This window comes from Fonsecaea multimorphosa, assembly GCF_000836435.1.
Source record: "Fonsecaea multimorphosa CBS 102226 unplaced genomic scaffold supercont1.18, whole genome shotgun sequence".
Classification (NCBI taxonomy): domain Eukaryota; kingdom Fungi; phylum Ascomycota; class Eurotiomycetes; order Chaetothyriales; family Herpotrichiellaceae; genus Fonsecaea; species Fonsecaea multimorphosa.
In genome coordinates this window covers 515,223-536,525 of record NW_015971652.1, presented here as the reverse complement: position 1 = coordinate 536,525, position 21,303 = coordinate 515,223, and the positions used below count along the sequence as shown (strand labels likewise).

Genomic DNA, 21,303 nt, shown 5'->3' with positions numbered 1-21,303 from the left:
ATCCAAAACCTCTATGAGAATGTGCTCTTGATGATCTCGATCGACTTTTGCGTAGCTTCCAGCATGTGCCAGTGCCCTACACTTTCGAGGACGGTCTGCTTCGCATTCGACCCGAGATTCTTGGTAGTCGTCTCACCGGCTGCAACGGTGGAAACTTTGTCTTCCTTGCCTGACACAACCACAACTGGCGCCTTGATGCGGTCCCAAGAAGCAGCCTGACTCTTGGCCAATGCCTCACAAGCTAGAGCATAACCTTTAGGATCCTGTCTCGTTAACATTTCCCGGGCCAGTGCCACTTCGCCTCTCTTTGACTGGTACGACTCGGCAGCGAAAGCGTTCCCAACCACAGTATCGGCAATTCCGACCATCCCGTTTTCCCGAACAGCTTTGGCACGACCTGCTAATGCTTGTTGGCCAGCCTCCGGAGGTGGACTGACTGGGCCGAACAAGACCAGACTTTTCACTTGATCAGGGACCTTGGCTGCGAGGTGTAAAGCAATCAAGCCACCTAATGAATGGCCAACGACGTTGACGTCCTTTAGTTTCAACTCCTCCATAACAGCTGAGGAAGATGCGTTAGACCCGATGCCATGACGCCTGCGTGAACGAGCTCTCCTGCTTACCGAGACAATCTCCCACATAAGAGTCGATACTCGTCGTCTCTGGCGTAGAACTTCGGCCATGGCCAGACCAATCAAAGCGCACAATGTTATAGTCTTGGAGATCGGGGATAAAAGGCTGGAAGGCGTTCGTCGTGCCGCCTAGACCATGAATGAACAAGATTGCAGGCCCATTGGAATTTCCTTCAGTCTCATAGAACAACTTGCTGTCGTTGGAGGAGACGTAGCCGTGGGCGGACAGTTTGGAAGCCATTGTGATGATAGTTTCTTGTTCGACGAGAGGAAAGCAGGGAAATTGTATGATTGCATATACCGTCTGGCTTTATGTATCAAACGATTTTGAATGCTTGGATGGGCGCATAGATGGATACCTGGTAGTTCGAGTGGGCGGATGGATGCCGCACTTGGCCGCATTAGATCATGCCTGCTTGCTCCACCGCGAAGATCCCTCGCTTCTCCGCGATTGTCCGCCGAACATGTTCTGCAAACACCAGGAACGAATAAACGAATACCGCAGAGCAGCTTCGGCTTCCCTCTGCGTCAAAATGACGATACCTCCCCCACAGCCTCGTGCTTACAAGCATTCCTTTCTGGGCGCTAGTCAAAGTTGTCAAACAAGGCACCGACGTATGCGCTGTACGTCTTGATCGCTTCAAAGCCTATCGTTTCAGCGTTTTGGCCTTTGATGCGTATCTCTGGTGCTCGCATTTGTTTGCGGGTCGTGGGCCTGCTTGCTACCGCCGAGGTTGCAACTTTCTTCACATGTTCGATGAGGACAGGTGCTCCTTCAGCCTCCAGCGGAATATCTTGCGTCTCAGCCACTTCGAAGACTGCCGACAACTGAAACTTCGACACGTCTTCAAAGGTCGAAAACTGTTCGAGTTCGGGCTGCACTTGCTTTTTGGTCGGTATGTATCCACCTGTTTCCCAGAGATCACGTCCAAGGTAATCGACTCCCACAGAAGTCCAGCCCAGCAGAGTGAGGCCGCAGAGTAGGTTCTCTCTTTGCAGTTGGTGGAAGAGGCGAAACGCACTCTCACAAGAAGCCCGTGAGCGGCTCTCGTCTAACTGAAAGGCTATGGCGATGTTTGCCAGCTCCGGGTCCCGACCATGCTTCCAGATGTGTATGTTGCCTGCGTTGTCTTGCTGAGGTCCGCAATTAGCATGGCATTGAGGCCATGGAGCCTCGTAACTCACCACAAAATCCAATCTGGCAGCCGCAGCAAAGAGTCTCAATGCCTTTCTCAACGCCGTATTGAGGCCCTTCGCGTATTCAGGATTGTCGTACGCGTTGCGCAGTCTCTCAAGCGTCAGTTCGAGGTCTGACATTTTTCGTAGACGTTCTCGTGATCCTTCTCATTAGACGGCGTAACTAGGACTGGCAGACAACCGTCATATTTAGCCGTAGCTCGAACGTGTCGACGCTGAGCCGTGAGGAAAGGCGGGCAACATGTGACAGGCTCTCTTGCGGACTCAACTGGCCTGGGCTCTGCTCCTACGGCTTCACACCATCCACGATCCGGAGAGATGCCGGGCCTGATCGACTGTGACGAACCCCATATCAAGGGACCAACCCCGCATTTCCCCGCCTGGCTGACGACAAGCAACGTCACGAGGCTGAAACCCCTAATCTCCATCGAGGCACGACTAGATCAGCCCGGTCGCCAGCCCCGACTCGGAGTGCCTCGGTGCTATTTGATCCAGGGACAGGCACCGGAGCCAGGTCCGTGTATGGCCATGTCTCCGCAATACTCAGTCGTCTTGATCAACCCATATCACCACAGACAGATCTGTTTCGCAATGATTCCGGCATCACCACTGTGAGAATGGTGGAGCCCAAGTCGGACACGGCAAGTCTGCGGTCCAAGAAGAAGCAGCGAGCCCAGCAGACTCGGAGATACGGATTCGCCTGCTCCAACTGCAGAAGGAAGAAGGCACGATGCAATGGAGCCACGCCGGCATGCGACAAGTGTATTGCATCCCGGGAGACGTGCGAATATGACCGGTGAGTCCTGTGCTGCACGCAGAAGCGATCATTGTTGACTTGGTATTCTCGATAAGAGGACCTTCGGTAGCATATGCAGCCTCCCTTGAGAAACGGCTCAAAGCATTCGAGGAGAGGTTTGAAAAGCTTCGTCAAAGTAGCACTGTTGACGAACGCAATGCTCTGATCCAGGAGCCCTTTGAGGATGTCAAACCAGAGCGGACGCGAGCCCCTTCGGCTCTCATGGCGGTGCCTGAAGGGCAACAAAATGAGGTCCACGAGCCTGAAACGCTGTCCTCTCCATCTCCTGCGGCACAGAATGAGCCGCCCGACGAGACCTCCATAGGTGCCGACGGCCGCATCTGTTTTTATGGCAAGACCAGCCATTACCACGTCGATCTGGAGGATGATGGAACCGGGGTAGAACTGCTGCCGGAAAGCGACGAGCAGCAGGCACTGAACATGGGCGTGTCAACAGCTTCAACAATCTATACTACGCCCGAACTCAATCTTTTCGTCGACAGCCCTGCAATGCCGCAACTACTGTCCGAGATATCTAGCGAGTCGCTGAATCATTTGCTGGATGCGTACTGGTGTTGGTCACATCACCTACATCTGGTGCTGAACAAGCGGTTGTTTTTACGTGCGTAGCAAGTCGGTCCCTGCAGGTAAGAAGCTATGGCTGACGAGAAGCAGGCGACTTACACACCTCGGGTCCTTCAGTGACTCCTTTCCTTGTGAGCGCGGTTCTCGCTCAAGCAGCCCGGTATTCCACCAGGCCCGAATCATCCCACCTTGGGGATCATTTTGCCGCTCGAGCTTTGCACTTGCTTCCAAGTGATATTGACAAAGGCAGCTCTATTCCTACCGTCCAAGGCTTGCTCATACTTTCAGCCCGAGAATGTGCCTGTGGAAGAATCTCCCAGGGCTGGCTCTACTCTGGTATGGCGTTTCGGATGATGCGCGATCTCGGTATCCACATTGAACCCAGGAAGATGGGATATCTCTCTCGCCAATTCTCGGAAGAAGATCTTGCTCTCCGGCAGCAAGTGTTCTGGAGCTGTTTCACTTGGGACAAGACCATGAGTCTTTGTCTGGGCAGAGCGCCTATCATCCATGACACGATCGATGTCCCGTCCAGAGACAGCTTACTCGACGGTGCTGAGACGGACGAAGAGCAATGGGTTCCGGTCCTCGGCAATCAGACAGAGTCGACGGCGAGCTTCATCGAGCAGAAGTCTCTTGGAAGTGCTCGCTTCGCTGCATATTGCAGGTTGTGCACAATCATCGATGGTGTGCTGGACGGTCTTTACTGCCGGCCTCACCAGTCCAAGCAAGACCATCTCCTTGCGTTTCTCGATACCACTATCGGAAGGCTCCAACAGTGGTCGACCAGTCTTCCTCCTGGTCTCTTCATCTCCCCGGATAGCAGAGTCTTTCTCTGCCCACCAATCCACATTTTACTCCTCAATCTGACATATCATGCCACGATGATCCTCTTATGTCGGCCGTACCGGAACATCTCCCCTCAAGCAAAGGAATTGTGCACCAAAGCGGCACAAATGATCGATACGCTCTTCACACTACATGTTCGGCAGTTTGGGTTTCGGTTCATCACATACCTCCAAACATATACCATGTTTGTGGCATGCACCATAAATGTCTTGGACTTGAAGGAGAATGAGTCGAACAGTCGAGATCTAGCGACTGGGGCAGAAGCCAGAGAGGAATGCCTCGCTCTGGCACAGGAAGCAAGTGTAAGATTGAACTTTGGTTTAGAGGTCTTGCGACAGGCAGGTGCCACGCCCTCAGCAGCAAGGTGTGCGGCGGTCATTGTACAGCTGCTCCGACAATGGTCAAATAAGGAGGCGAACTCGAAGATGTGCAATCAGCGACAACGCCAGCGTTCTGAGCAGCAGCCTTCGCCACCTTTCAGACGACAATCGAGTATGTGCCGAGCAGAAGCACGGCATCCCAGCCGGAGCCTTCAACATAATGCACACTTTCGCACAGATCTGCTGTCCATGCAAACCCAAAGCAACGGTAATGAGAGCATGCTATTTCCTGCAGTTGAGTCAACTCCCGCATATGCTCAAGCACATGGGCAGGCGGTCGACAAGCAGCCGTCCCCAGATATTTCCGACACGATGAATCTTGGGTTCGGCAGCAGCAGTGGTCTTCAACCACTTCAGCCAGACGGCAGTGCTTACAGCAATTCTCACGTGCCAAACTTTGCAAACTCGGGCATCGAGACTCCGATGCGCTGGCTGCCAGACAATATCCACGATGACGGTAGCTGGATGTTGATGATGGATTTTGGGGACAACATCAGCCTGTGAGCTAATGAATCGCTATGGTTGAAGGCTGGTATGGGATGCTCGGTACATGTTACTTTCCTTTCCGCCGCATAGTCAGGCGAAGAGTACGCAGCTGTTGTAATGTGTAGAGAGCCAACCACTATTAAAGGAACACGAAGGCAAACTGAGGTGAGAGACACTTCTGAAAAGGGCTAGCGCAGAACCAGGAAGCTACGGCGGACCATATAAACCCAAGAGCAGTTCTTGTGACTGCGTCTTGAACCAAATCCTTCAATCGTCCTTGATAGAAGACCGCAAGCTCATTGCCTTGTTCAGACACATCTACCGTACAAGTCATTCTTCAAGATGCTCGCTCACCTCTCTGCACGCCTGCATCTCCTTCGACCTCTTCTCCACAACCCCCGATTCCTTGGCCTATCCACGCTCAATGCCGCATCGAGAACATATTTCACTTCCATCTTCCGAAGCTCGCTATCTCCTTTGCGCGTCTCACCGCTGCACCCAGCTCCCGGTGCACAGGTTCAGACTCGGGGCATGAAGACCCGTTCCTCGGTGAAGAGGCTATGTGATGGTTGCAAGGTACATAATCCCCGTCCAGACCCTTGGACTCGTTATGCCACATTCTCGAGGGCCGGACCTAGCCACATCCCCTCTCTGTCCTGCATACGTGAAGGCTTTGTTACATTGCGGGTTTTGCTAACATCTGTGCGTTCTTTCTTTCGCAGGCTGTCCGTCGCAAGAATCGCGTCTTCATCATCTGCGACAAGAATCCCAAGCACAAGCAACGACAGGGCAAATGAACATCATCCGATATACCTACAACTCTGTTGCAGATTGTCTCATTCGGCCACCCAGGACATGAGTCACTTCAGACACTCGAGCCATCTTCATTCTCTCCGAAGCCGAGCGGACAGAACAGGTCCACTCCGTGCAGGATCTGTGGCCGCCGCAAATGGAAAAAACGAGAGGAGATGAGGTCCAACGGACACCTAGAGACCACTACGATCCCCCCTCAAGCCCAAGCCATGCTCCCAATCGCACCTCAATAGTCCAGCGAAAGCAAGTTCTACCCAGGGCAATGAATTGCATGAACCGGCAACAGCTCGTCATCGTGCGATGGCAGGGCATCACCTGTACGATAGAAAGCCAAACACCACAAGGGGACGGCGGTCGAAAGAACTCGATTGAGCAGCAAGACCATATCACTTGGGAACTCAGCGACGCCGTAAGAGGCTACCAATCGGACGGGCGGAATTCGAATCATCTTTGGGGAAAGAGCCGGACTGGAAAATGAGATGGGAGGGGCATGAGAATATATCGCTGGAATATGCAGTATAGCTTAACAGCCAATACAGTTAGCCTCGACTAAATCATCTCTTTGTTCAAGGAGCGGCCAAGCATGCATTCTAGCTTTTCTCGCTCAATAAAGGTCATCCTTCGTGTGTCGATTAATAGACCGACGGTTCCTTTCCTATCACTGTACCCCTCGACCCTCCCTCCATCACAAAAGCACAATACCAATCCCGCCACGTTTGCTCTCATCGGGCATATTCTTGGCGTTGATACCGCCGTTGATGGGTTTGGTGCGCCAGTTGTACAAGTAATGATGCAGCTGACCGTCGCCCGCGCCGAATTTCAGCTGCTCCAAAAACATTGGGTTGTCGTGGAGCGTGAGGGCGTTGAAGACATCGAATTTGGCCTGCTCAGCGTCAGCATGACCTGGGATCAGGGGGAAAGAAGACTGGGTGCAAAACAACAGGGAGGGAGGGAGAGAGAGAAATACGCAATACGCACCTTCTTGGCCTCGATCAAGAGGTCCTGACCTAGCTGTAACAGTCTCTCCTTTAGCCCTTTCTCCTTGGGATTGAACGCGTGTTCGGTTGCGTAATAGTAGAGATATGCAGCTCGAATTTTTTCATGTTTCTTGCTCATCTCGCCGATCACGCTGCTTTCAAGGCAGTAGAAGCTGCCGAAATCCGTGATCTTGCCATCACTGTCCTCAACCACGAACGACCACACGACCTGGTTCTCGTGCTTCTCCCGGTTGAGGAACCAATGTACAATCTCGGCTCGAGAGAATACTTGTGCGAGGTCGAATCGTTCGAGGTACCGCGACAGCAGATCATGGACCGCGTCCACGTCTTTCTCTTCCATTTTCCGCCACCCTGTTGTGCTGGTGTTGGGAGGTAGTTGGTTGCGAGCAATCATCTTGGCTTGTGTCATGTTAGGGGGCAGGGGAGAAAAGCCGACTTCGTACAGCTTCAGCCAGTCAAGACTTCGGTGGAAGTACCGACAGCTGCCGACAGGTGTGGGTAAGACGACGCCACCGGTGTATATCGCCTGGTAGATGCCCTCCAGATGACAGCGGCGCGTGACTTCCTTGATGAGCACAGGGGCCAGTCGTCTCGATCTCAGCTTCTTGTGGACGCACATGAAGTTGATCTCCACCACATCGAGGACGTTTTGCCGTATCCTCAACTTGATGGGAATGCCAAAGATGGTCGCGACCAGAAGTCGGCTGGGGCCCTTAGCCCGGACGCCAACGTGCCAACTCTTCTTCCAGTCAGGCGACTTCAGAGCCCAGTCCAGAAAGACGGCGGAATAATTGAAGCGAAACATGGCATGATCATCCTCGACATAGTGTAATGAGAGAAGCTTGTAGACCTCCTTAATCTCCTCGTCGTTGGTCAAGTCGAGTTCCACCCATTCATAGCCTTCAGGCAGAGGTGCGGCCGTCTTGGACACCAGTTCTGGAATGACCTCTTTGATCGGCCCATCTGGCTTCTCCTCCTCTGCGTTTTCGTCGAAGCGCGGCACCGGCTGAGTCGCCCAGAATTTGTACGAGGCCATGTCCTTTTGGTTTTTCCCGGACAATGAAAGCCCGCTCAGTAATTGTGATACGTCCATCTTCTTGAGCAACTCGTTTGCCTTCTCGGGAGAGAGGCCCGATAGCTCGCCTTTAAGGGAAGGGTTCATGTCAAGGAGAGTCTTCAATGACTCGCTATTCAGATTGGCGGCGGGCTTGGAGGGGTCTGTAGGTTCTTCAGGGTTGGACTTCTTGCCGGTGAGGGCAGAGACGAGTTTGGCCTTCTTGGACTTCTTCTTTTTCTTTTTCGCCTTCCCAGAGGAGCTGCCCGTCGCATCTTGGGTGCCTTCTGTGGCTTCGTCCTGGTGCTGTTCTTGTTCTTCACCCTCGGACTCTGACTCCAGTTGGTCTTCGAGCGGAGCGCCCACTGGGTGAGATTCGGCCATTGTGTAGCGGTGGTTTCACAATAGGACCGTTGATGAGAGGCTAGATCGAGGTGTGGCAAGGTTTAAAGAGTATGCGAACGAAAAGAGCAAGGACGGTCTACAACTGCAACTGCAACTGCAAGGCACACGAACATCACACATGACGAACTCCGCAGTCGCCAACTTTCACAGTTGCCCGCACGCAGCTTGGCGCTTGGTGGGGGGGTTTCTCAGCCTTGCGGTTATTCTTCCACAAGGCTACCTAGATAGCATGCCCAGACACAGCGAGCAGATTCACAACGGAGTAAGCGAAGAACAGGAGTAGTACACGACAACCCTGTTGGCGTCTACGAGACCGGACGGGTACTTCAGGACGGGAACAGCCCAAGGTCTCTGGAAGACATGGCAAGCACCCTCACCAGCAATAGCGTCTATGTAGATGGAGACTCTTGTTTCAGATCCGGAGAGTGCTCCTCAGGAGAAGCACTGCATCTAATTTATATGGATTGAGCATAAGGTATTACATGGCGAATGGCTATCGGTATGGGCACTCCGTCACTGCACAAGCATTGAGAACTGCCTGTGAGTGTCCCTTACCTACCTACTTAGGTACCTAGGTACCTAGCTCGCTACCTAGGTAGGTACTCGTAGATGGGCTACCTGGGCACTACCTACCTGGTAGTACCTATCCTAATAGGGCCCCCCTCTTGGACCCGCCCCGCGCTGCTCGCCTGAGTTTGCCCACTGCTGGGCCTCACCACTGCACCAGCCTTTAGCTTAGGCTGCCATGCACGCCATGTTTGGCCACCGCACATCGGCCTCGTAGGTCGTAACCCCTCAAAAGTCCCGCCTCTCCGCCCGCAGGCTCAAGTACGAGATACTAGTCCTTTCCCCCCAATAATAATGGCCTCTTCCCCAGATTCTCGAATCTCAATATCCCAGCGCTCGGATCTCCCACCCTCCTCCCATCTCCCACCTCGAATCCGCAAAACACCACATTCCCAACAACCTAGCAAGAGTCGTTTACCAGCGGACGATATCAAACTCACACTTCAGTCATTGTCCGTCCATGGAGCTTAATCTGCCAGCAGACGACGTACGACTTGCCGAGGGTGGCTGGGGGTTTAACACCGTTGATCAGTTGCAGTTGATGGAGCCATTCTCCCTGTTGGATGAATCGCACATGCAGCGACTCCTGCGAGTACAGAGGACCCGGGCGACGCCGGAGGAATATCTACGGGATCCACGAGAACCATCGCCGACGATACCTAGAGCAAGAATCAACCGACTGCCCCCGCAACAAGAACAACAACAGCAGCATCAGCAGCCGCAAGAATACATGGTGAATCCCACCCCTTCTCGACCCGACCCTTACGAACCCTTTATCATCCCGGACTCGATCCTCCTACACAGTCCCATCTCCCCCCAGACGCAGAGCAAGTTCCTGCAACTGCCACCGGAGCTCCTCACACACATCCTCGGCCTTGTCAAAATCCCCTACTTCCAACTCTCGCTCGCCCTGACCTGCAAGACCATGGCGCGGGTCGCCGCCCAAAAGAACGTCCTCTCCCCCTGGCGCGGCTACCGCGACAAGGACGGGCTCTTCCGCCTCCTCGAGCGCAAGAACAACTTCATCCCCGAGCACTTATCTCTGTGTCGCGCCTGTTTTCGGTTCCTGCCCAACAGTGGCGGCGAATATTGGGACAGGCAGATGGCCGATCGCATCTTCGACCTCGCCACCGTCAACTGGTACGACCTGCTGGCGTGGTTTCACAAGTCGTCGCGGTTCGGCCACCAGTGCCCCTGGTGCGTGGTGTTGGGGTACTCGACGTACATGAGCGAGAGCACGTATCTTGTAAAGAGGGCGAAAACCATGCTCTCTATCCGTGAACGCATGTGTCCGGACTTGAACAGGAGGATGGATCAACCTTGAATTCCGGGCGCATGAAAACCAACTTGTTCATACACGAAAGATGATCATATAACGCCAAATGAAGCCCCAAAGTAAACAGCATCTACATTACCTCTCCCAGAATGGGCACGAAACACCTGCAGGGTTATGTACTGGAACGCCTTGAGATTGGACCCAGGTAGTGGGAAAAAAGGATCTAACCACCTGAAATGTATCGACACAATAAGACGGTATCAACCAAAAACCTTCTCACATCAGTGATGATGCGAGACCACCGTCACCGGTAAAGGTCAAGTCGAAAGAGATGTCAGAGGATTTCTCTATATACTACCTAGGTATATATGTTATATTTATGCGTATAACGACCGTTCTCCAGTAGCACCCTTGTGGAAGAGGACCTCACAACGAAAAGCAAGACGGCGTGGGACGAAAGGGAGGCCCAAACCGTAGGGCCAGAGAGATCCGCGAGGAAGGATGTGCACGCAGAACAGTGCACAATTTATTACCGTATATAAGGCAGAATCCAAAAAGAATAGCTCGTCCCGATTTTGGGACAGCCCTCAAACGTCCTGACGTGGCATTCGTATACTCATTTTGTCGTGAATCTCGTGGCGCATATTGCGCAAGGCTTCCTGCTCCGCCTGTCGTGGCAGGCACCGGTACTGTACGTCCTGAGCTCAAAGGGACGCAAAGCGTATCAGAAACCACTTAGTCCTCAAGGTCGTCTTCGACTGTTCTCTTCCTGGATCCTTTCTTGGCCGACTTTGATCGTGACTCCGACGCGGAATCCTGCGATTTCGCCTTGGCCTTGGCCTTGGACCTCGACTTCGACTTCGAATTCGAGGAGCGCTTGGATGGGGCTTCGTCTCCGGCTAAACCTCCGTCGTCATCGTCGTCGACATCCCCATTTGTAGACCGATTCGGTATGGAGATCGGATTTTCGTTCGTGCCAGGTTGGCCTACCGCATCTTCAATGCCTTGAATCTCGCCGAGTCCAGCAAGAACTTCGACCTCATCCTCGTTTTCCATTTGATCGTCGTCCTCATCGGCCTCGTCCTCTCGTCTCTTCCTCCGTTTCTCCGCTTCCCCCCTGAGCCTCTTATACGCATTCCTCATCCGTCCTGACTCCTTGCCCGTGCGATTCCTGGGTGCCATGGCCTCCGCCTGCGCTTGCGCTTGTCCAATATCCTCGCCACCAACAGCGAGGGCCTTGCCGCGGGCTCCGGCTCCTGGGTTTCCATTGATGCCTCTTCCGCCCACACCGACCGCTCCTGAGAAAAATCGTGTGATGTTGCTCTGTGTACCCTCCACTTCACGCCGGTTCATATCCCGAATCACCGGGACCAGAACCTCGTCGGTCCTCTCCTGCGTCCACCCGATGGTCGCCATCAAGAAGCTTCGTAATTTGTCCAAATCCGGCACGCCCCATTGAAATGGCTCTGGGTTTGAGTCCACCTCCGGGTCCAGGTATGCTTCGTCAACCCTCAAGTCAGGAAACCCTGTGGGTAAGAACAGGCGTTTCTGTACTGTTTTCCGGAATTTCCTTCGGAAAGGGGTGGTCAATTGGTTTTCCAGATCCTGTGGCCTCCCAAGTTGGACTTTCTCGCACCAAGCCTTGAATTCCTCTAGATCCCCGAAGTCGGTCAGAATTTCCAGTGCAGTGACAGGTCCAACCCCAGGGATTCCCTCGGTGTAGTCGCTGCCCAACAAATGCGCGAACCTGATTAATCTCCTCCTATCCAACAAAAATTCCTTTTCAAGGTCTGAAGAGAGATAGCACTCGACGTATTTTGCCGCATTGAACATGTTCTTGTATATCCTGGTCCCTCCAAAGAGGAAGATATCCGAATCGTCTGTGACGATACCATCTACTAGGCCCAGGCGGACGAGTTCAGCACACTGCGCCTCGGCTTCCATGGGCGCGGTGATGTACGGCAGGCCGAACAGTCTCAACAGCGCTTGACATTCTTGAATCATTGTCTGCGTGACTTCGTCGGCGTCTCGGCGGTCGCGTTGCTGTTGGGACCGCAAGGCTTTGAGTTCGGCATCGAAGTCACGCATGGCTTCCTCAGTCGACGGGCCTTTGGCATTGTTGAGGGCGGACGTGAAACGGGTGTGTTCTTCGGCCTCTTCCGCTAGTTGACGCATTAGTTCTTCTTCCGAGGCGGAGAGGTAATCGAATTCCTCCTCTTCGATCGGCCCTGCGTCTGGAACTGCCGCGGTGCTTGATTCCGCGACAGGTTGGTCGCTCAATTCTGGAAGTCGCTCAGCGTTAGGATAATCGAGAAAAGCATCGGTCGATTGTTGACCTTGATTTGGCGCGACAGCGGGCTCCATTTCCACGTCTTCGAATTCTTCGCCTTCGTCTTCATCTTGTGCCGCAGTCCTTGTATCGCGTCGGGGTCGTGGAGACTCTTCTTCGACGGTACCGAGCGATCCCGGACTTGCTGGTGGTACAGGCTGCTCATTGTCCGACTCACTCCATTCTACTTCCTCAAAATCGCTTTCGGCGGCAGCGACAGTCCCAGGAGCAGCAGCCTCAGGTTTATACTGAGGGACATCAGATGGTTGAGGCGGTTGAGCTTGTATCTCTTCGGCAATCTCGCCCATCGTCGGTGGTGGTTCTTCCTCGTTTAGGTTCTCAGCTGCGATTTGTCGCGCAATCTCGTATCGTTTTTCGCGCTCTTCGTCTCTTCTCTTTTTTTCTGGGTCTTCGAGTTCTTGAACCTCGGGAAGCTCAGGCTGGCTAGGAGGGACAAGCTCATCGACAGCTTCTTGAGATGGTTGAGTTAACAATTGCACTCCCTCTTCAATATGTTCCTCTTCAAGATCAATTGGACGTTGAGTCCTGCCTTCCTCATCCTCGGCCTCGAGGTCAATCACCTCCTTGGTATCATGCCGCCGTAAGGCATCCCATCGATCGGCTTCTTTTTCTTCGTGCACGGTGTGTGAATCATCGACAGCTCCAGCCTGGGATTTCATATCCTTAATGTTCGGGGTAGCATTAAACCATTCCGGCAACGGCTGAGGAGGCCTCTCCTTACGAAAAGCATCTTCTCCAAGATCCCGATCAAAACCACCTGATAGATCTTCTTCAATCTTCTTGGATTTCTTCTTCCCCAATAGTGATTGACCGAGATTGAGGGACTCGAAGGGCAATGGGCCATCAAATTTTGGCGTGGCAGTGGTTGCCACCTTTGACGACATCGGGCTCCTGTCTCCGACACTTGTTTTTGGTTTTGGTTTGGTTCGCCTTGACTCTGCCAGAGCGGCTTGTAAGTCGAAGCCGTCTTCTTCCGCAGACTCCTCCCCGGTTGCGTCTGGAGCTGCTTCTGCCACCCATCCACCGCCCTGTCCGTCGTCGTCGGTCGGCTGCTCCAAAGACATTGCTAAGGCGCGTTGCAGATCCTCGTCGTTCTCCTCTGGCTCAGGGTACAGTGGTAGTACATCCTCGAACAAATCATCCTCGTCTTCAGCCCCTGTTTTGTCCTCTGGAACAAATAGCGGGTCCTCGTGCGTGACCACGGTAGTGTTCTGCACCGCAGGCGGGACAGGTCGTGCAGGCCTCGGAGCAGCTTCTGTAGCATTCGATGCGGTCTTCCTTGCTTCATATACCGCTTTCCTCTTTCTCGCAATCTCTTCTGCCACGTCTTCATATGACATATCATAATCCACGCCAGCCTTCCTTTTCCGCGCCCATGTCTTTGGAAGCCGATTCAAGCCTTCAATTGCGACGTCTTCAAACTCTTCTTGATCCGAGTCCGCGGTGAATTCCACTTCAGACTTCCCCTCATCTTCCAGATCGATTGCGTTCTCCTTCTCGGCACCCTGTCTGTTCGACACCACGCCTAAAGCCCATCCGCCTTCTACTCCTTCATTCTTCACCAAAATGTACTCTTTCCCCTTCTCACCAGCAATCCTGCCACCACCCTCTCTCAGGAAGTCTCCTTCCACCATACCATTCAAGTGCATGAGTCGTTGCGTCAACTCGTTTCTCTCCTTGACCCTCTCAATCTGGAACTTCGAAAAAGCCATACGGTCGGGAAACATCCCATCGAGCTGTTCCTTGGAGTAGCCCATCCTCAACCTTGACCTCAACCTAGCGGCATTTAGGATGTTATACCTATCCCCAGCCGGCAGTGACAAAAAGAAGGGACTTTCAAAGTCGATCTTGCTGAAATCGTAGAGGTTGATATCCTCGCCTGAGTGAAATTGTCGCGCATACTCTTCCAACTCGGCTTGAGACATGATCCTCGGGTCGTTGGGCGCACCCATCTCCTCAATGCTCACGTCCAGGTCGGGCAAATGGTACTGGTCTTTCTTCCTGAATTTTTCGCCTCTACCGGCCGTGCGTTCTTGTTTCGTCATGCCCAGCTCTTCAACGTACACCAGCTCTTGATCCTCAGGTAAGTCTTCTTCGGGTGTCCTCTCCCGTTCCGCTCTTCGCCTCTTTTCTTCTTCCTCGGCCGCCCTCGCAACCTGCACGGCGAGCAACTTTCCCGCCGTCCTCGCCGCATCTTCCCGTCTGCCTTCTCGTCTTCTCTTCCTCTTTCGGATCGTCTCTCGCTTCAGAACCGGCGCCCCGCCATCAAACACGAACACGGGCTTGATCCCAAAGTAGAGCAGTTTACATATGCGCCGGAAGAAGCCGACAACGTGGCTGTTACGTAGAGCATTGCCCTCTTTGTCTCGGACTGCTTTGAGGAATTGGTAGATCCAGATGGAGGCGTCGACTGCGAGGCGTTTGCGGTTGAGCGAGGCGAGTTGGGTTGGACGGGCAGTGGGGGCAACCACAGTCCACAGCCCGGTGACACCCATGATGAGTCGCCGAGGTCAAGGAGAAGAGCCTGGTGAAAGTGTACGTCTGCGACTCCGATCTTAGCGCTCAGCCATTTGGACGAGTTTGAAGGGGACGTCTATCGGGGACCATTGCTGCAATTTCGTGGCAGCAGCTGCGATGCAAAATCCGCTACGGCGCAGAAAAAATGACGATGTCCTTGATACCCTCCGCTGCGGTGCCTCAGTCACGCGACAATGACGCGAACTCACATGCCTGGCCCCTCACCCAAGGTACAATTGAATTCAAGGCAAAACGCAGCGTCCTGGACTTACTCGGTGTAGGACGCTCCTGATAACGAGAGTTGTCCATCCTTACACACATTCATATTTTGCTACATTCTGCCGCTTATCAGGATCCATTCTACCAAATTCCCACCCTTTGCAGCAGAAAGGCCGCTTCTGAGCGACACATGTTTGACGCCGTGCTAGGCCCATAAGGGGCTTTGAAATCAGCCCTTGAAGATAGTGATCGAGAAAAGCCCCATCACAAAAGAAACACGAGTAATCGAAATGCAGATAACAATTTAGTTGCCTTCTTCTTTAGCATTCTCACTCGAGCCTGAAGGACCAACAAGCGTGGGAGCGATCCTCCGTCTCTTCGACTTGCTCTCCTCCTTTTCGCTTTCGCTTGTTGCCCCGTCTCTCTTGCCCAAGACAGAACCACTAATCGAGCTTGTTGCAGAATGTTGGCCGCCGTGAATACTCGCAGGAGTCTGGGGCGGCGTCGTCATGGGCGGAATAGCTATTGGAGGTCCGGAATTGGAGGCGGTCACCAGGGGTACATGCCCAAGGGTAGGTGTAGCATTATTTGGAAGAGCTGAAGTTTGAATCGACGTCATTGTAGCTATCGATGACTGCGAATTGGATCTCGTTGGACTTCCTGGACGAAGAATAAACGGTGCCGGTGAAGGATGCGATGGTGGTACAGGAACAGGAGATGCTTTTGTCAGTGAAGGGGACGCTGTAGCGGTAGGTGTCGGAACAGGTGTTGAATTTGCAGAAGAAGTAGGTAAAGGTATCGATGTTGTAACAACTGGATGGCTGTAGGTTGGATGGGGTCCTGTGTAGACCTGCCCCAACTCACCCGGTGCGAAAGCCAAAGTCGAGCAAAAGCCGTCCGTAGAGGACATCAGCAGTGTAAGGCCATCGTTTGACCTGCGTCTACTTGTCAGCAGTATTCTCGGGACGGGAGGGTTTCGAACCTTACCAGGTCAGATCTGAGAATGTGGCATAGTGAAGATTGCTCACAACACAAATAGGCGTGGTTTGCTGAGTGTCGTAGACAAACACTGCATCCTGCGTCGCTACAGCATAAATCATTCGATAGGGTAGGGAGAAGGCAGGAGTCGGTGCAGGGCTTGCAGGTTCTCCGTCGACCGAGGGTTTGGGTGAAGGAGCAGACATTGAATCCGGACCTGGAGTCGTGGCCGACAAGGGCGGAGGCTCCATAACCGTTGATGGAACCTGTGGGACAATAGGATCGGGTAGGAGCGGTATCTCCTCGCTCGCCGATGAGGTGTCGATCGTTATGTGGTTTGTCGGTTTCGTGGCGGAGCGCAAGGTATAGAGAATAGGGGAGCATTTGACCGCAACGGAAGGCTTCTTGTGCCCTGGAAGGTGCGCCACTGGAGGCTTGTTGAAGCCAGCTCTGGTGTAGATGTACACCGTGTTTGTCACGTCATCTGTGGTCTTCATTGGATCAGACGCCGTTGGAAAACTGGTTTTATAGTGTCCGGCAGGTGTAAACAACAGGCTGCCGTCCGGTGAGAACGTAAGACGACGAAAGAAAGAGGTCATGGTTTCGTTGTGGTACAAGTTCGTGTTCCTGACGGCCAGACCCATGGCCGCATTGAGACTCGGAGACGAAATCTCTGGTCTGACAGCTGGCAGCGGTAATGAGGGTGCCGGTGAAGCAGATCGTCGGAATGATGGTGACGAGCCAAAAGAAGACCGCCGGCTTGAGGTTAGGAGGGGAGGATCCATTGGTAGAGGTGTGGTCAGAGGGGTTCCGGGATTTGAGGGGGCAGGGGACGCAATGGCAAGGTTGTTGGCACTTGAGTTGGAGGCACGGTGTGTTAACTCTGCTGGTGCTGGGCTGTTGGACGATATCCGTCGACCGGGGAGATCCATCTTGTTGAACTTCCCGTGGGCAGAAAGTGTGGGCGTGCCATCTTTGAGCTTGAGAGCATAGATGTGGACCGACCGGTCCGAGGACTGAGTTGCAACAAACTCATTCAGAGGGTCCCAAGCTACCCCTTGTACGAAATGATTGTGTTCTGCTATTTGGCGGATCATATTCCCTAGGGCCAAATTAGCTGTGCCATGTTCGAGAGGTGGCCATCTCAAAATACCGGTATGTGCATTAAAGATCCTCGCCGTGTTATCGACTCCGCCTGTGATGAAATATTGACCATCTGGAGACCAGGCCAGATCATAGATTTCTGCTCCGGTGGACGTCCTACACATGTGTTTGATCCTCCACGTTTCCTTGTCATCGGCATGTTCATCGGTCAAGGTGGTCATGGAAGATTCGGAGGGTACCCAAAGAAGGACGTTGCCGTCATCGCCGGCCGAAGCCAGCATTTCGCCTGCCTTCCCGTCAGCAAACAGTATCCAGACCGGCGCTGAAAGAACAAACCCTTGGGGCAAAATCGGACGACATTGACGGGTTGAGTGTGTCTGGTGAGGGTTGACAGATATGTGACTTTTCTCTCCTCGCCTTGAGCTTCAATGCTCCACAACTATTTCTCCCACATCAGCAACCTGAACCGACGCAACAAGTGGAGAGGGAGGTTTTCGTACCCGGACATTGTTATCACTATTCCCATTAGCAAATGCGCAGGATACGGGGGGCATTGAGAGAACTCACTTTCCAGCCGTAGCTAGCCTCCCTTTCCCATGGGGATCGAAGTGGACCGAATAGATAGGCTGGCTCTCATGGTGCCATTGAATGAGAAGCGGTCCGGCTTTCATGACGGCATTGGAGAGTGGCCTCAAAGGCCACTTTATGGAGGATCAAAATGGCAGATTGAGGTTGTGGAAGTCTGAGTCGTAGAACATGCACCGGGGTCCTTTTACCGCTGCTGTACAAGTAAGATGCGGGTGGGAGGACGGCAGGCGGCAGAGGAGCTTTCGTTTGCGTTCTTTGAAGCGGAGATCGACAACGGGCGCACGGCAGAGGAAGGTTGCTGAGTCAAAGCATGCAGTGAGGCGGGAGAGAGACCTCTTGTCCCATTACTGAGTATCGGAACAGAGGTTGAAACAAGGGCTATTGGTAGTCTGAGCAGCAACAGGCGCAGTTCAACTACTCCTAGGAAACTAGTCGTACAGTCAAAAGACGGGCCGCATGCCTCGTCGTGGAGGGTTGCCAATGTGCTCCGCAGCCAGATTGGAATTGGGCGGCTTCGAAGGTGGAGAAAAAGGACCAGCTCTGGGAGCCCTGATCTTCTAACGCTACTGGTACTTCACAGCTGCTGTTGGCTGGCTGTTGGCTTGCTGTCTGCTGCCACTCCTTGATGCTGCTGCTGCTCCTTCCTCCCACACAAAACCTGGCCCTGGAAAGTTTGACGCGCTCGTGTCTCTTTCAACCACGTCCTGAGCAATGGCGCGTCTGACCACCTGAACCCGGCCAGGCGACCTTGGGGCCAACCCTGAGGTGAGGGCCATCCTTTTCAACGTGAAACAATTCAATTCCGGTGGGATTGGTGAGATTCTATTGCGTCCCCCATAGCATTAGGTCATCACACGACATAGACTTCTTGCTCCTAGAGCTCCAAATACCAGCTACTTGTCTTTCCCAGGGCCAACGCCCTCTCCAGTTGATTCGGCCCATCAGGCCGCAGTAATACATTCCCAGCAAGACTTCAAATCTCTGCTCCTTGAGTTCGACTCGACGTGGGTCGATCGAAATCCAAATTGCTGTGCGAAAACCGATTCGCTTTTCCGAAGACGTAGCTTCCTGGAGCCAGCCTGTATCTCTCTGTGCGTTGGAATAACCCGGTTGCGCCAACCGACGCCTATTGGACTAGAACAAATCGAAATGGCAAGAGGCCGGGACAGCAAGGTCTTGGAGATCTTGCACCCAACCATGATCCGGCCATAACACTCGGGTCCATGACCCGTTGCACGTGGGAAAACGAATGACATGACTGACGTTGCCGGAAATATAGGTCGTAACAAACGCGAGAATGACTGGAACTGCCTTCTCTCTCATGGTTTCGTGGTCTCCTAAAAGCTCTGAGCGGACACTTGTGCCGGCTGCAAGATTCATTAGCTTCGCTTTTAGTAGGTGAACAAAGATTGGCAGACGTACCGGACTGTTGAGCATATTCTGGCGAGCGTTTCTGCCCTTCTTGATATGACTCTTTAGAGCACTCGAATCCAACGGCTTCAGCAACTCAAAACTACAGAGCAAATTGCTGGACACCGACATGACAGCCCCCCAATTGTCGAATTCTCCGCAGTACTTTGAGAACGGGTTAGCGATAGTTTCTCCAAAGAATTGATGTACTTACGTTGGGTGCAGAGAAGACTGTGACAAGCAAGCGGTCGTTGAAGAACTCATATCCATCTTCGACAACCATATGAGCTCGGCAGACCAGGTCGAAATCGTGGCGCGCCAGGAAATCGACGATCACCTTTTTACCAAAGCAATAACTGACACCTCGTTCGTTCGACTCCCAGTCTTGATCCATGTCCGCGGGATCACTCCACAACAGATCATTCAGCAGTCCATAATCAGGAACGTCTGTGGGTCGCGCAATCTGTCGGATATCGTCCATGTGGGACAAAGATGGGGACAACCCGCCATGGACACAGAAGATCTTATCCGCCACAATTGCGGCAATGGGCAGGCAATTAAACGTGTCAATGAATGTTTTCCAGATCTTGATGTTGCACCTTCGTTTGCATTCGTCATAAAAACCATAAACTCGAGTGACGTTAGCACACTCGTGGTTCCCACGAAGGATGAAGAAGTTTTCCGGATATTTCAGCTTGTAGCAAAACAGGAGCAGAATCGTCTCGAGCGACTGTTTCCCCCGGTCGACGTAGTCGCCCAGGAAAAGGTAGTTCGCATTGGGAGGGAACCCGCACATTTCGAAAAGTCGGATCAAATCATTGTACTGGCCGTGGATGTCCCCCACGATTTTGACCGGTGCTGTGAGCTCCAGCAGTGCTGGTTGAGATAGCAGCACTTCTCGTACGGCGGTGCAGATTGCCGTAATTTCGGCGTTCTTGAGGCACACAGCCTTCGTCACCTTGGTAGTGTAACCAGCATCCAGGAGACGAGAAATCATGTCGTCCAAATCCATGTCATTCACGTCACTCATGCCCATACCACCTCCTGGAGAAGCACCTGGCAACTCTGCCAGTTTGGCCCGCAATGAGGCCTTGGTCTCCGGAGCTCGCGGGTTGATCTGATTTTCCCGCTTGACCAAGATGGAATCACCCGCCTTTTGTGTAGATGAGTGGACGTGAGCCTGATGGGGAGCTTCCTCAGACACTGCACCCACCTCTCCAGTCCTCTGAGCACGATCCACCGATCTGTGACCTTTACCCACGGACTTGGACTGGGTTGGTGATGGTGGCCTTGCGGGTGTACTAGCACCTGGCGATGGAGCTTCGTCGTCGTCGTTAGGCGATATGGGAGACTCCACCAAAGGGTTATTTGTGATCTTCTCTCTGGGCGCTCGAGAAGATCCCGAGCGGCCACTGGCAATCGAACTGGCGTCAGCCTTGTCATTATTTAAGCCCTCAGACCCCGCAAGGGTTGAGCCCGAGGCCCTGGGGCTGTCATTGGCCTTGTCATCTCCCGAGCTCTTTATTTTGCTTCGAATGGACGACCGAATGGACCTAGAGGAACTCTCCTTGGTATCGGACTTGGATATGGAAGGATACTGCTGCAGAGTCTCCGGAAGATTGGACGAGGAGCCGCTCTTTAGTGGGGTTCTGGTTCCATCGCTGCTCTTTGACTGTTGTTGGCCCATTGAATTCTCGGCCTAGCAAAGATATAACAGGTCGCAGAAAAGAGGTTCGGGAGGGAAACGAGCGGGTCAAGGAGGTTTGAGGAGTGAGATAAGCAGCCGCTTTGAGGAATGCGTTTTGGCGACTTTTCTCAAGGGCGCTCTGGAAGGAGCACACTGGAAGTATGCTCAGATAAAATCCACCTTCAGATATTGGGGCGCGATGTGGCTGGTTCGGCGGGTTTCGTGCGATGGAATTGGAGAGATAGGTGACGAGCAGTGACCGTGCATGCAGGTATGCCTTGAGGGATGGCTTTCCTTCGTCTCGCCTGCAGCAGAAAGAATGCCGGAGGTCAGCAAAATCGCTCAGCAGCAGGTTGAAGGACAAGCAAGCTAGACAAGAGGGTTCCTTTGTAAGGATGGAAATGTCGCATGG

At 53.2% G+C, this 21,303-nt stretch overlaps 8 protein-coding genes across 8 annotated transcripts; 2 read left to right on the top strand and 6 right to left on the bottom strand.

The window, feature by feature from the left end:
- Positions 1-11: 11 nt before the first annotated feature.
- Positions 12-873, bottom strand: Z520_08338 (uncharacterized protein; the record flags this gene model as incomplete). Its single annotated transcript, XM_016778835.1, has 2 exons — positions 12-562; positions 624-873. The coding sequence occupies 2 exons, from the start codon at positions 871-873 to the stop codon at positions 12-14; spliced, it is 801 nt and encodes a 266-aa protein (XP_016630206.1).
- A 344-nt stretch (positions 874-1,217) lies between these two features.
- Z520_08337 (uncharacterized protein) lies at positions 1,218-1,949 on the bottom strand (the record flags this gene model as incomplete). Its single annotated transcript, XM_016778834.1, has 2 exons — positions 1,218-1,766; positions 1,818-1,949. The coding sequence occupies 2 exons, from the start codon at positions 1,947-1,949 to the stop codon at positions 1,218-1,220; spliced, it is 681 nt and encodes a 226-aa protein (XP_016630205.1).
- A 497-nt stretch (positions 1,950-2,446) lies between these two features.
- Positions 2,447-4,943, top strand: Z520_08336 (uncharacterized protein; the record flags this gene model as incomplete). Its single annotated transcript, XM_016778833.1, has 3 exons — positions 2,447-2,625; positions 2,682-3,247; positions 3,301-4,943. The coding sequence occupies 3 exons, from the start codon at positions 2,447-2,449 to the stop codon at positions 4,941-4,943; spliced, it is 2,388 nt and encodes a 795-aa protein (XP_016630204.1).
- Positions 4,944-6,423: 1,480 nt separating this feature from the next.
- Positions 6,424-8,174, bottom strand: Z520_08335 (uncharacterized protein; the record flags this gene model as incomplete). Its single annotated transcript, XM_016778832.1, has 2 exons — positions 6,424-6,621; positions 6,717-8,174. The coding sequence occupies 2 exons, from the start codon at positions 8,172-8,174 to the stop codon at positions 6,424-6,426; spliced, it is 1,656 nt and encodes a 551-aa protein (XP_016630203.1).
- Positions 8,175-9,222: 1,048 nt separating this feature from the next.
- Positions 9,223-10,086, top strand: Z520_08334 (uncharacterized protein; the record flags this gene model as incomplete). Its single annotated transcript, XM_016778831.1, has 1 exon — positions 9,223-10,086. One exon carries the CDS (start codon positions 9,223-9,225, stop codon positions 10,084-10,086), a length of 864 nt encoding a protein of 287 aa, XP_016630202.1.
- A 687-nt stretch (positions 10,087-10,773) lies between these two features.
- Z520_08333 (uncharacterized protein) lies at positions 10,774-14,883 on the bottom strand (the record flags this gene model as incomplete). Its single annotated transcript, XM_016778830.1, has 1 exon — positions 10,774-14,883. The coding sequence occupies one exon, from the start codon at positions 14,881-14,883 to the stop codon at positions 10,774-10,776; it is 4,110 nt and encodes a 1,369-aa protein (XP_016630201.1).
- Positions 14,884-15,428: 545 nt separating this feature from the next.
- Positions 15,429-17,877, bottom strand: Z520_08332 (uncharacterized protein; the record flags this gene model as incomplete). The annotated part of the gene is made up of 6 exons (XM_016778829.1): positions 15,429-16,059; positions 16,112-17,204; positions 17,256-17,492; positions 17,543-17,645; positions 17,707-17,722; positions 17,774-17,877. The coding sequence occupies 6 exons, from the start codon at positions 17,875-17,877 to the stop codon at positions 15,429-15,431; spliced, it is 2,184 nt and encodes a 727-aa protein (XP_016630200.1).
- A 1,254-nt stretch (positions 17,878-19,131) lies between these two features.
- Z520_08331 (uncharacterized protein) lies at positions 19,132-20,891 on the bottom strand (the record flags this gene model as incomplete). Its single annotated transcript, XM_016778828.1, has 3 exons — positions 19,132-19,161; positions 19,217-19,369; positions 19,419-20,891. 3 exons carry the CDS (start codon positions 20,889-20,891, stop codon positions 19,132-19,134), a joined length of 1,656 nt encoding a protein of 551 aa, XP_016630199.1.
- Between the last annotated feature and the right edge of the window lie 412 nt (positions 20,892-21,303).